Source organism: Hypanus sabinus, chromosome 2 (assembly GCF_030144855.1).
Source record: "Hypanus sabinus isolate sHypSab1 chromosome 2, sHypSab1.hap1, whole genome shotgun sequence".
Lineage (NCBI taxonomy): Eukaryota > Metazoa > Chordata > Chondrichthyes > Myliobatiformes > Dasyatidae > Hypanus > Hypanus sabinus.
The window spans coordinates 146,065,669-146,079,865 of NC_082707.1; the positions used below are offsets into that span (position 1 = coordinate 146,065,669).

At 40.4% G+C, this 14,197-nt stretch overlaps 1 protein-coding gene across 2 annotated transcripts in view; it reads right to left on the minus strand.

Annotated features, from left to right (window-relative positions):
- The window catches only part of snx6 (sorting nexin 6), a 77,964-nt gene that overhangs the window by 22,486 nt on the left and 41,281 nt on the right, over positions 1 to 14,197 (minus strand). For both annotated transcript variants that reach the window (XM_059956501.1, XM_059956493.1), the window contains one exon: positions 4,686 to 4,725. In XM_059956501.1, coding sequence (XP_059812484.1) covers positions 4,686 to 4,725 — 40 coding nt within the window. The remainder of the gene's footprint in view (positions 1 to 4,685; positions 4,726 to 14,197) is intronic.

The window sequence follows — 14,197 nt, forward strand, 5'->3', positions numbered from 1 at the left end:
ACTGGTTTTTCCTGAGCCATTCACATCCCAGCAACGGTGGTCCTCCATTTTTCCAGTACATACAAGTTCAGCTGCTTTGTTTTGTCTCCGTAGGTCACTGTCACTTTAATTTTACCTTTGGGATGCACTTTCTGTCCTGTGTAAGTCTTTAGCGGTAGTTTAGTTCGTTTCAGAGGTATGTGAGAAAACAGTCGTTTGTAGTTGTATACAGAGATCACTGTTAAAGCTGAGCCTGTGTCCAACTCCATTTGCAGTCTAACGCCTACCACTTGTGGAGTGATCCATATTACTCTTCGATCATCTGTCTCTTTCATGCTGTGAAGTTGCAGACAAGATGATTCACTTTTGCCTGTCGTTTTCATCAGAACTGCTTTCTTCCAATTCGTGTACATTATTGCCTTTTCCTTTCTAGGGTTTCTTGTTTCTCTGTATTTTGTCCTTTTTCTGCTGTGTACCAGCTTTACATACTCTGCCAATGTGGCCCTGTTTGCCACAGTTTCTGCATTCTTTGTCTTTAAACCAGCAGTCATCAGGGTCATGTGACATGTTCCTACAATGGTAACATACCTTTCCTTCATTTCTTCTCAGTGACATTTTATTTGTAGCATATTCCAGAGATTTTTGTTGAATCTCTGAAGCACCATGTACTATTTCCATTGATATTGCAATGTTCAGTGCCTTCTCTAATGCAAGGTCTTTTTCACCCAGGAGCTTCTTTTGTGTGGTTTCACAGTGCATGCCACACACCAACCTGTTCCACAATGCGTCCTATAGACCAGCTTTGACAATGACAATGTTCTGATAATTTGCACAATGCAGCACAATATTCAGAAATGCTTTCATTTTTGCTCTGATTCCGTTTGTGATATTTAAATCTTTCAGCAATGACCAGTGGTTTGGGGTTTAAATGCTGTTGGAGAGTGTCTACTATTTGCTTGAACATTTGGTCAGTTGGCTTTTCAGGGGTCAACAAGCTCCGTAGCAGCCCGTATGTTTTGCTCCCATAACACTAAGTAAGTCGCTGGCTTTCTTTTCATCATAAACACCGTTAGCCTCACAATATACAGTGGTATGCAAAAATTTGGGCACCCCTTATCAAAATTTCTGTTAGCGAGTTAAAGGTGACCTGATTTCCAAAAGGCCTAAAATTAAAGAGGGCACATTTCTTTAATATTTTAAGCAAGATTATTTTTTTAATTTCCACCTTTTCGTTTCAAAATAACAAAAAAGGAAAAGGACCTGAAGCAAATGTTTGGGCACCATGCATGGTCAGTACTTAATAACACTCCCTTAGGCAAGTATCACAACTTGTAAACACTTTCTGTAGCCAGCTAAGAGTCTTTCAGTTCTTGTTTGGGGGATTTTCACCCATTCTTCCTTGCAAAAGGCTTCTAGTTCTGTGAGATTCTTGGGCCGTCTTGCATGCACTACTCTTTTGAGGTCTATCCACAGATTTTCGGTGATGTTTAGGTCGGGGAACTGTGAGGGCCATGGTAAAACCTTCTGTTTGTGCCTCAAGGTAGTCCATTGTGGATTTTGAGGTGTGTTTAGGATCATTATCCTGTTGTAGAAGCCATCCTCTTTTCATCTTCAGTTTGTTTTTTTTTAATACAGTGTGATGTTTGCTTTCAGAACTTTCAATTTAATTGAATTCATTCTTTCCTCTACCAGTGAAATGTTCCTCATGCCACTGGCTGCAATACAAGCACAAAGCATGATCGATCCGATCCACCCCTGTGCTTGTTGGAGTTGGAGAGGTGTTCTTTTCATGAAATTCTGCACCCTTTTTTCGCAAAACATACCTTTGCTCACTGCGGCCAAAAAGTTCTATTTTAACTTCATCAGTCCACAGGAGTTGTTTCCAAAATGCATAAGGCTTGTTTAGATGTTACTTTGCAAACTTCAGATGCTGAATTTTGTGGTGAGGATGCAGGAAAGGTTTTCCTCTGATGACTGTTCTATGAAGGTCATATTTGTGCAGGTGTCGCTGCACAATAGAACAGTGCACCACCACTCCAGAGTCTGCTAAATCTTCCTGAAGGTCTTTTGCAGTCAAACGGGGGTTTTGATTTGCCTTTCTGGCAATCCTTTGAGCAGTTCTCTCAGAAAGTGTTCTCGGTCTTCCAGACCTCAACTTGACCTTCACCATTCCTGTTAACTGCCTTTTCTTAATTACATTACGAACTGAGGAAACAGCTACCTGAAAACACTTTGCTATCTTCTTATAGCCTTCTCCTGGTTTGTGGGCATCATTTATTTTAATTTTCACAGAGCTAGACAGCTGCTTAGAGGAGCCCATGCTTCTGATTGTTGGGACAAGGTTTGAGTTGTCAGGGTATTTATAAAGCTTTGAAATTTGCATCACCTGGCCTTTCCTAACGATGACTGTGAATAAGCCATAGCCCTACCAAGCTAATTAAGGTCAGAGACCTTGGTAAAAGTTATCTGACAGCTCAAATCTCTTGGGGTGCCCAAACTTTTGCATGGAGCTCCTTTCCTTTTTTTCACTCTAAAATTGTACAAAACAAAAATAATAATTTTCTAGATGAGCCTCCCATAAGGGACTTGGCAAATGCTTTACAAAATTCTTTGTAGACAACATTCATAGCTCCACCTTCATCTTTTACCTATGCCAACTTTTCAAAAATTTCAATCAAGTTAGTAAGACACAATTTGCCTTGTACAAAACTGTGCTGACTGTCCCTAATCAAGTCATGGTTTTCCAGTTGCTCATAGATTTTGAAAATGCCGGTTTCACGTAAAAACGATAGGCATCCACACAATACATTTTTAAAAATATCTCTGTCCACATTGAAATGGAGATTTTGGCAAATCTCCTCCTACTGTGCATACGCAGGACACATCTACCGAAAACAAGCGACACGTTTGGTGTCGAATCTCGCCATAAAAGTGCGCGTTTGTGCAGTTACAGACTAGAAAAACTTGAAACAGCGGACAGCTGTTGGCTCTCACACGGGAGAACTTAAAACTAAAAAAAACAAATACTGGAGCCTACGGAGGCAACCGACAGGGAGTTCACGGACAGATTGACCCGGCTGACGACGAACATTGAAAAACTGACTAACTCTGTTGCATTAATAAAGCACCTTGATAAATGAGTAAAACATGCCTGTATCAGTTATCTTGTATTTCCGTACAATGTTACATTAGGGTGTTACACATCTATTGTCAGAGAAGTACTTGCATAAATAGGTAAACCACCTTCATACAAGGACAGAAAACAGGGCAAAGTGAGTATACTCATTTATTAAGTTATGGGTTAAAGCATTTGGTGAGTACATTTCTAACTCTTCTGGCTTCAGTCTCATTGCCATCTGTTCTGAAATTGTTAGGTTGCTTTCAAGAAAACAATGAAATAGCACACTGCCATCTGATAGCATTTTCAAAAGTCTCCGGTTACTCCATCCACACTGGTCTGCCTGAGCAGCGTTTTCAAAAATACCCACCCTAGAAAGCATTGCTGAAAAGCTCCGGTTTTGGGGGACAAAAACACTGCTTTAGTGTGGAAATGAAGAGAAAAAGCTTCGGTTACGGATTTATCCAGCATAGTGTGGTTGTAGCCTCAGTCCCTGGGGATCAGCGCTGGCTGTGGTTCACCTGGACGTGCTGCAGCTCTGACTGTGTCCCTTGGTCTCCCGACATTCCAGACCCCGGCTGTGCTCCTGCTTCCTTTCAGACTCGTGGCCTCGCTCTGCCTCCTTTTCCCGCTCCTTGGCTCATTCCTTGTACTCTTCCTCCGAGTGTCATTATCAACTAAAACACGGCATTCTGATACAGTAACCTGGTCGCCAATTTGTTGTGTATGTGGCCTGGCTACACAACAATGCTATTAATAAAAATGCTGGAGACAGGAACTAAGTTTCATGGTTCTTTACTGGTAGAGTCTGAACTTTAACACACACGTACAGATCAATACGTGCCTAATAGTGCATGCTCAATATGCGCCTAATAGCACATTCAAAGGCATTACTAAAACATAAAGTAGTCCCTTATTATACAGTAGGCTATACAGTACAACCACCACCCTCACCACCCACCCTCCTCTTACCCCACTACCACCACCTGTGAATGTTGGTCCTCTGAGTGGAACTTCTAAATTTCCCATTCCCACATCTGATGACTGATAGTTATACAAGTTACTTTTGACCCTACATTCTGGAGAACAGTCCTTAAACTTCTCTGTCTCCTTTTCCTTCTAAGAAAATCCTCAAAGAAAATCTCATTCAATCAAGTTCTTTTTTATCCATCCTAATTATTTCCTCAGCATTTGTTTTATCCTATAGTCAGTGAAGTACTTTAACCACTTTCTCCATGTTAAAAACTGCTCTATAAACAGATGTTTTTGCTGTATATTCATACTGACTTTATACAAGACAATACTAGCATTTTTAATAAAGAGCAAGCCTATTAAAAATTGTTCAGCTAAATTTCAAAATCTGAAAGTTAATCATCAGGCAACACACACAAAATACTGGAGGAACTCAGCACGTCAGGCAGCATCTATGAACAGCAATAAATAGTTGATGTTTTAGGCCAAGACCCTTCATCAAGACTGAAAAGTAAGAGGGTAGAAATCAGAATAAGAAAGGGTGGAGGGGGAAGGAACATAAGCAAGCGATAGGTAAAACCAGGTGTTAAGTGCATGCAAGTCAAAATTGACATACCCTTGTTTTTTCGAATAATTCTGATACCTTCAGGAAAAATCTGAAACAAAATAGAATATATTACCAAACTATAAAGTATATTTTCCAAATATAGCATACAGCGCTACATTGTGTAGGAAATTTGTTTAAGCAGTCATTCCAATAAAAGTCACCATTTTAAAGTCTGAAAATAGTTATAGGTTAAAGTAAGTTTGCACTTGGATTTCTACAACCAGCGTCTCAGAAGTATCTCTAGAAATGCTAAATGAAATTAGGTTGGCAGGTTGCAATTTATCTCTTACTAGGCAAATATTTCTACAGAATTGCTTATAACGTAAATTTGAAAGTTTCATTCAATGAACACAACTGCTGACAGAAGCAGAAATATCATATTGACGCAGTGAGCATACTTATTTATATATTGCATTTTGCTCGATGCAGACCAAACTGTAATTTTTTTTGTGTGCCATACTCTGCCAGAGCTTCAGTGACCACTTATTTTTGCAAGTGGCTGTCTGGAGGAAAGATTCTGTGAGTGGTCGCCCACATCCTTCTCACAGCACAGTGTTTTTTTTTACGAGGCCCAGTTGTGAGCTCGACACTCAAGCTGGCACAGATGGAAAGCATGTCCAGGAGCATCCCAAACTCGGGAACCTTCGCTCCGGAGTCCAGCGCTAATGTCACCGTATTGTAATAAAAATATTATAAAGGTGAAAACCATCACATAGTAAATACAGCTGAGTTCATTCAGTTGTACCAATGATTAATCAGGGCAGCTGCTATTTGGGACAAGTCTTAAAGAACAAAATCTAATCAAGAAAATAGCTAGGTTTGCCTTCACTTATTTGGGATTCTCTTCTGCTTAATTGGGACAGGAGACAGTTGCCAAACAGTTTTTAACTAGCATCAGTCACGTGCACTTGTGTGGCCGTCAAGACACTACACCATGTTAGAGCAAACAGTTTTTAAACAGCAAACAAGAGAAAATCTGCAGATGCTGGAAATCCAAGCAACACACACAAAATGCTGGAGGCCAGGCCAGGCTGCATATCTGGGGGGGAAAAAAGTAGTCAACGTAGATTTAAGAGGTTGGAGGAGGGAAGAGAGACACACAAGGTGATAGGCAAAACCAGGAGAGGGAGGGATGAAGTTAAGAACTGGGAAGTTGATTGGTATAACAGATACAGGGCTGGAGAAGGGAGAGTCAGACAGAAGACAGAAAGCATGGAAGAAAGAAAAGGAGGAAGCATCAGACAGAGGCAATGAGCAGGCAAGGAATTGAGAGAGGGAAAAGATGGGGATGGGGAATGGTGAAGTAGGGGAGGGGCAGGCATTACTAGAAGTTCGAGAAATCGATGTTCATGCCATTAGGTTGGAGGCTACCCAAAGGGAATATAAGATGTTGTTCCTACAACCTGAGTAGACATTAAAGGAGGTCATGGATGGACATATCAGAATAGGAATGGCAAGTGAAATTAAAATGGGTGGTCACTGGGAGATCTCACTTCTTCTTGCAGATGCACAATGGGTGCTCATTGAGGCGGTCTCCCAATCCACATCAAGTCTCACCAATATACAGTAAGCCACACCAGGAGCACCAGATACAGTAAGTGACCCCAACAGACTCACAGGTAAAGGGACACCTCACCTGGAAGTACTGTTTGGGACCCTGAATGGTAGTCAGGGAGGTGGTATGGGGGCAGATGTAGCACTTGTTCTACTTGCAAGGATAAGTGCCAAGATGGGATCCTGTTGGAGATGGCAGAAGTTCCGGAGAACAGAAACCCTATCCCTGGTATGGTGACGGGAGGATGGGGTGAGAGCAGACATGCGTGAAATGGAAGAGATAAGGTTGAGGGCAGCATTGATGGTGGAGGAAAGAAGGGAAGACCCTTCCTTTGAAAAAGGAGGACATCCTCTTCGTTCTGGAATGAAAAGCCTCCTCCTGAGAGCAGATGCAGCAGAGACGGAGGAATTAGATAGCATCAGCTGCAAGTATTTGTGTAGCTAAAAAAAAAGCAGCGATTTTTGTTACTGATGGCTGGTGAGAAATAAGTAGCAAGATAATTTAGAATAGTTTTGCTCACTGCAGTTTCAAGCATTCAGGTTTGGAGATGCCAGAAACATTAGGGAGTGAAAATGAAACGATTTCAGTACTTCAGGTTAGGAAATACGAAGAATTAAAAGATATTGACTATCGTCTTCAATGTTACATTGAAAATGAAGATTGAGGATGCATCGCATGGAAGCACTTCCTTAACTGCATTTGGTGTCTGTGCTGATTAACTTACAATCAATCAAAAGAATATGGCAGCATACACTGCTCCAATAAACATTTGGAACTAATACACAGTTTTATAGTACTGAGTAGTATTAATAGTGTTTTAATTTGTTCGTCATTTCATTTAAATACGTAATGTTATGCAGTTAAACAGCAGTTTGCCTTTTTTAAATACCTTTTTAACTATTTTCACGAATTTTCAGCTAACCGGGGCAGCTACTTAATTGGGCCAAAATGTATGATCCTGATATGTCTTAATTAACTGGAATCACTGTACAACATTTTAATTCAATGAAACTTTGATAAGTTGAAACCCTCAAGACTTAAGAGACTTTGTCCCATTTATTTAGAGGCTACTATATCTAAATAAACAGCAACTTGACAGGTATTCATCAACAACAACACATCAAAGGTGCCTGCCTACTTCAAGCAGTTCAATCTGGTGTTCCTAATGTTGAGCTCCAGTGATTCATTCAACTGCCATTAACTAAATATAACTGTAAAATTACCAGTTGTAAAGTACTTTATGTAAAGAATGGTTCTGAATCACTTGGAAACGTTTGACTTGAAGACTTAACCCTGTTTAACTACACACCACCATAGCATAAAGTCTACTTGTTTCAAATTATCTGATTGTGTTTCTAATGTTGTGTAGTTACATTTCATTCAACTGCTACTAACTAAACTAAAATGTTAAATAAATGCTTGTACAATATTTTGGTTTAGTACTTTAGATTCAAACTGTTCTGACAGATTTTCAGAAACACTGGACTTCACTCCTATTAATACACTTTTAATTCAAAAGAATGTCACATAATATTACAATAAATTTTCCAGTAAGCTGTCAAGTTTGATGGGGAGTGTGGAAAATAGGACCATATAATCATTGGGATTTCCAAACATTGAGATAGCAGATTGTCAAGAGTTTGGCCAGAATATTACACATATTTGGTAGCAAGCCAAATTACAGCCATATTTTTGAAAAATTATCCTTGATTGACTGTTTTTCACTGGGAAAAATATAATTACCATGGCAAAAGAGCAGATCCTGGGCTGAAGCGAGTGTCACACCAAAGCCTATTCACTATCAGTAGTGCTATGGAATGCCCTGTATGGAATGCTATGGAATGCCTAGACAAATACTCAAAACACCATCATCTAGGTGAAAACAACCTACTTGATTGATATCCTATCCATTGTCTAAATCTCCACCAGCATCTGTGTTATGTGTCATCTACAAAAAGTAGTGCATTTTGTTGCCTAAGCTATACTGGTACCAAAATGCACTTTTTCTTAAGAGCAATAAGGGATGTGATAAATGCCAGTCATAAAAAATAATTTCAAGCCTTTCTATTTACTGGATTTCAATACTTAATTAACGTGGACTTAAAATAAAATTTTGTTTTCATTAACCACCCAAAATAGGTCTACCTCAAATCATACTCGCTTCTCACTACTGCCATAGGGAAGGTGGTACAGGAGTCTCAGGACTCACCTCACCAGGTTCAGGAACACTTATTAATCCTCAACCATCAGGCTTGTGAACCAAAGGGGATAATTTGACTCAACTTCACTTCATCATTGAAACACTCCCACAACCTATGGACTCACTTTCAAGGACTCTCAAACCCATTCTCATGCCTGCTGCTTGTAACCTTTGATGCCTGACTAATCAAGCAGCAATCAACCTCTGCTTTAAATATATTTGATTACTAGTCTCCACAGCCATCTACTGCAATGAATTGTACAGGTTCATCCTCTTCCTCATCTTTGTTCTAAATGGACGTCTCTCTGTTCTGAGGCTGTGCCCTCTAATCCTAGACTCACTCATTATGGGAAACATCCATCCCACATTTACCCTATCTTGACCTTTCAATATTCAATAAGTTCCAACGAGATTCCCCCTCATCCTTCTGAACTCCAGTGAGTACAAGCCAAAGCCCTCAAACTCTCCTCTATTTCATTCCTGGAATCATTCTCATATGTTTGTTTTTGTATTTGCACAGTTTTTTTGTCATCTTTTGTACACTGGTTGTTTGACCATCTTGTTGTGTGCGATCTTTCACTAATTTTATTACGTGGCTTTGTATTTACTGTGAATGCCCACAAGAAAATGAATCTCGGCATTCTACATACGCACTTTGATAAGTTTACTTCGAACTTTGAAATCATTTTTGATAAGTGTTCACTATTAACATTATCAATTCTATCTCACATAAAACAATTTCACCATTAATGCAAAAATCCATGAACTTTATTCAACTAAAAGCTTTACTATCCTCCAATTCTGTAGTACCATGATTGCAATCCAAAAAAACACATTAGTGAAGCACCTCTTCCTTTATATCAAAATAAGTCACTTCATCCTTATGATATTTAATGGCTTTGATCAACAATAATGGCATTGCTTGCCTGAGAATATTTTCCCCCCATACATTACTTGATTAAATCTTATAAACATTTCCTTTATAATATTGAAGTCAATGCATGATATACTGCATATTAGTGTCATCCTTTGGTCTGTAATTTTTACTTCATCTATATTTATCTGAGTGAAGCTAGAGAACAGCAAGTTCAGGAGAAATTGTTGAGAATTCTATGAGCCTGTGTGAGTGTTGAATGTGCATGCTTGTATTACAAATTATTGTAACATAGTTCTTAAAAGAAAGTTTATGAAATCTAATAATTCATTTGTCTGTCTCATCTACAGAGACAAGGTTAGAGGGAAAGCAATTTTTGTGTCCCCTGTCCGATGTTTAAGGAGATTAGTACGAGATATTTCAGCATTGCTTGTATAGTCAGAAAAATACTTGCAAATTCAAAAGTGAGATGTGAAATCCTGTTTAAAAGCTAATGGGTGCAAATCATTAAAAACAATTTCAGAATTCAATGTTTCATATTGATATATTTTAGTCTAACTGACATACATATACCCAAAAAAGAAAAGACATTGAATTCAATCACAAACAAGAGAAAAATCTGTAGATGCTGGAAATCTGAGCAACATGCACAAACTGCTGGAGGAACTCAGCAGGCCAGGCAGCAGCTAGGAAAAGAGTACAGTCAACGTTTTGGACTGAAACCATTCAGCAGGGCAGGAGAAGAAAAGTCGAGGAGTAAATTTAAAAGGTGGGGGGGAGGGGAGAGAGAATCAAGGTGATAGGTGAAACCTGAAGGGGGAGGGATGAAGTAAAGAGTTGAGAAGCAAATTGGTAAAAGAGACAGAAGGACATGTTGTGGGGGGGGGGGGGGGGAGCACCAGCGAGAGACGATGGGCAGGCAAGGAGATATGGTGAGAGAGGGGAAAGGGGGATGGAAAATGGTGAAGGTGGAGTGGGGGACGTTACCAGAATTTTGAGTTATTGATGTTCGTGGCAACGGTTGGAGGCTACTCAAACAGAATGCAAGGTATTGTTCCTCCAGTCTGAATGTGGCCTCATCACAGCAGTGGAGGCAGCAAGGATAGACATAGTGGAATGGGAATGAGAAGTGAAATTAAATTGGATGGCCACTGGGAGATCCCACTTTTTCAGATGGACTTTTACCTGTAGGTGCTCAGCAAAACAGTCTCCCAACCTATGTCAGGTCACTCCAATACACAGGAGGCCCCACTGGGAGCACCGGTGTATGACCTCAACCGATTCAAAGGCGAGGTGTCACCTCAACTGGAAGGGCCTGAATGGCAGAGAGGGAGGAGGTATAGGGGCAGGTGTAGCACTTGTTCCACTAGCATGGATAAGTGCCGGGAAGGAGACCAGTGGGGAGGGATGAATGGACAAGGGAGTTGCATATGGAGTGATCCCTGTGGAAAGTGGGGCGGTGGGGGCGCAGGGAAGCATGTCCTTGGTGGTGAGATCCTATTGAAGATGGCAGAAGTTTCAGAGAATAATGTGCTGGACAAGAAGGTGGTAGGTGAGGACAAGAGGAACCCTATCCCTGGTAGGGTGGCAGGAGGATGGGGTAAGAGCAGACGTGTGTGAAATGGAAGAGTTGCGGTTGAATGCAACGTTAATGGTGGAGGAAGGGAAGCCCCTTTCTGTGGAAAAAAAGGATATCTCCTTCATTTTGGAATGAAAAGCCTCATCGAGAGCAGATGCAACAGAGGAATTGAGAGAAGGGGATGGTGTTTTTGTAAATAACAGGGTGGGAAGAGGTATAGTCCAGGTAGCTGTGAGAATCCATGGGTTTATAATAGACCGTGGATAAACTATCTCCGGAGATAGAGACAGTGCAATTGAGAAAGGGGTGGGAGGTGTCAGAAATGGACCAGGTAAATTTAAGGGCAGGGTGGAAGTTGGGGGCAAAGTGGATGAAATTGACAAATTCAACATGGGTGCAGGAAGTGTGGGACGGTCACCAGTATAGGCTTGGAACATACTGTTCTACATAGCCAACAAACAGACAGATATAGCTTGGACGCATGGGCTACAACTTTTGTTTGAAGGAAAGAAGGAGGAGTCAAAAGAGAAATTATTTAGAGTGAGGAAAAGTGAATTAAATTTACTTTTAAACATGACCTAGACTTAGTGAAAAGAAACTTTTCTTCAGAAATAATAATAAATCTTGAAAATATATTCACTCGAACCTTACCAATTGAAGACTGCAGTCATTTTGCCCATACTTATCATGTCAGGATAGAGATGCCTTGTGCTGCTGTCTTGAAATATACTGAACTCTGCCATTCAGAACCATGGTCTGAATGGGAGCAGACCTGCAGACCGGTCCATTGAAAATCCTTACATATAGTATACTGTGCAAAAGTTTCAGGCATATACTGTATATGTAGCTAGGATGCCTAAATCACAATATTCTATTTGTCAATGTGGAGCAGAGTAGCTTGTACATCTGCTGTAAGTAAAGGATGTTGCAAATGGCAAGGATGGAATGCCGCATGAGGAATGTGGGACAGGTGACAGAGCAGTACAAGGGCGGGGAGGGACATGGGTGTAGTCATACCCAGCCAAGACACCAGGCAAGGTCATTTGATTCCAAACTATTGGTTTATTAGTCATCACAGGAAGTCACTCTGGTGCTTCCCACTTGCTCCCTACTTCCTTTCTCTTTTCCCCAACTATAATTCCCCTCTCCCCGCCCCTTTCCCATTCTCAGTCCACCATACAGACCCATATCAGAATCAGGTTTATCATCACTCATGAAATGTGTTTTCTGCAGCAGCATTACAGTGCAATACTCAAAATCACTACAGTACCGTGCAAAAGGTCTCGGGCATCTTAGCTATATACATGTGCCCATGACTTCAGCACAGTACTGCACGCCCCACCTTTGGAACACACACCTACCCCTGCCCTGCTCTTCTGGGACACACACTTACCTCCCCCACACCCTGGGATGCAAAAGGGTGCCCAAGACTTTTGCACAGTACTGTATAACAGAAAAACCTGTTGATACTTTTAACAGCTACCTTGTAAATCTCAGAGGGCAATCCCTACAGGATTTCTAATGAATAAAGAGCTCTCTAATGAGATAATAGCTACTTCACTCCAGTGTTTATTTCAAAATGATATCATGGTCCAAACATTACATTTTAGGATTTATTTGAATCAACTGCATGCATATACAAAAAAAAAGCTAAAACTATTGCATTAAAGATTGATTGAGCTGTAGTACATCACACTGTTTAACCCAGGTAGCGCAAAAAGCCACAAGCAAAGCAAAATTCATAATTAGCAGGCTAATTGTGAGAAAAAAAGTTCAGTGGAAGAGACTTGAGTGACAGATATAATTTCATTAGATTTGGTAAATGGTTGGGAAATCTCAGTAAGGCAAATCAGCACTACAGATGTTCTCCAGACTACTAATGCCCAACACATGTACAGCCCATACATACAATGAGTGTTTGGGAGACTGATGGTATGGATTTGTCAGCTGCTGCAGGAAAACTTGAAAGGCACCACATTCCTATTTGCAAACTGTTCAGGTAACAAACAGTTCACAGGTTCAAGAACCTGCTGTTACCTGGGGGAGGAATTATCTACACAAGTTAGTAATCAGTATCCATCATGTACAGGGCCCTGGTGAGACCACACCTGGAGTATTGTGTACAGTTTTGGTCTCCAGGGTTAAGGAAGGACATCCTGGCTATAGAAGTGCAGCGTAGATTCACAAGGTTAATTCCTGGGATGTCCAGACTGTCTTACGCAGAGAGGTTAGAGAGACTGGGCTTGTACATGCTGGAATTAAGGAGATTGAGAGGGGATCTGATTGCAACATATAAGATTATTAATGGATTGGACAAGATAGAGGCAGGAAATGTGTTCCAGATGCTGGGAGAGTCCAGTACCAGAGGGCATTTTTTGAGAATAAGGGGTAGGTCATTTAGGACAGAGTTAAGGAAAAACTTCTTCTCCCAGAGAGTTGTGGGGGTCTGGAATGCACTGCCTAGGAAGGTAGTGGAGGCCAATTCTCTGGATGCTTTCAAGCAGGAGCTAGATAGGTATCTTATGGATAGGGGAATCAAGGGATATGGGGACAAGGCAAGAACCGGGTATTGATAGTAGATGATCAGCCATGATCTCAGAATAGCGGTGCAGGCTCGAAGGGCCGAATGGTCTACTTCTGCACCTATTGTCTATTGTCGACTGTCTATGATATGAAGTGAGAAGTAATAAAGGCAACTCCACATCATCTGCACATGCATCAGGAAATGAAATTTCAAAAAAACCATTAATTTTTTCCCAAATTCATACAAATATATTTTTATTTCACATCTTTTTTTATAGAGCATTAATTCTATAATTAATTCTACATTTTCAACCAACTTATTCAAAAGGAAACTCGCACAAAGCACACGTGAATGTAAAGAAATAAACATCTTTAAATAAGTAAGCCAGTAGGAAATAAGTGTGTATAAATTCCTCCCAGTGCAAACTACCCTGAAAATTTCTGCTTTAATAGCTCCATAAACAATAACCACTGCACATAAACTATCTTACACCAAAAATAATCATTTGCTAGATTGCAAATGTTTCAAGCATTTCAAATTGGAGATTCTCAAGTGTTTTTCTTCTACATTTTGAAATGTGTACAAGTATGTAAACTTCCTGGAATTTCAAAGAATGAGGGATAACCTTATTCAAATATACAAGATCCTAAGGAGGCTTAACACAGTAGAAGTTAAGATTTTTTCACTAGTGAGAGAGTCAAGAACAAGTGGACACTGAGTGGGGAAGGGCAAATTATGAGGCTATAAGGCTAGAACTTGCGGGTGTGAATTGGGATGATGTTTTGGCAG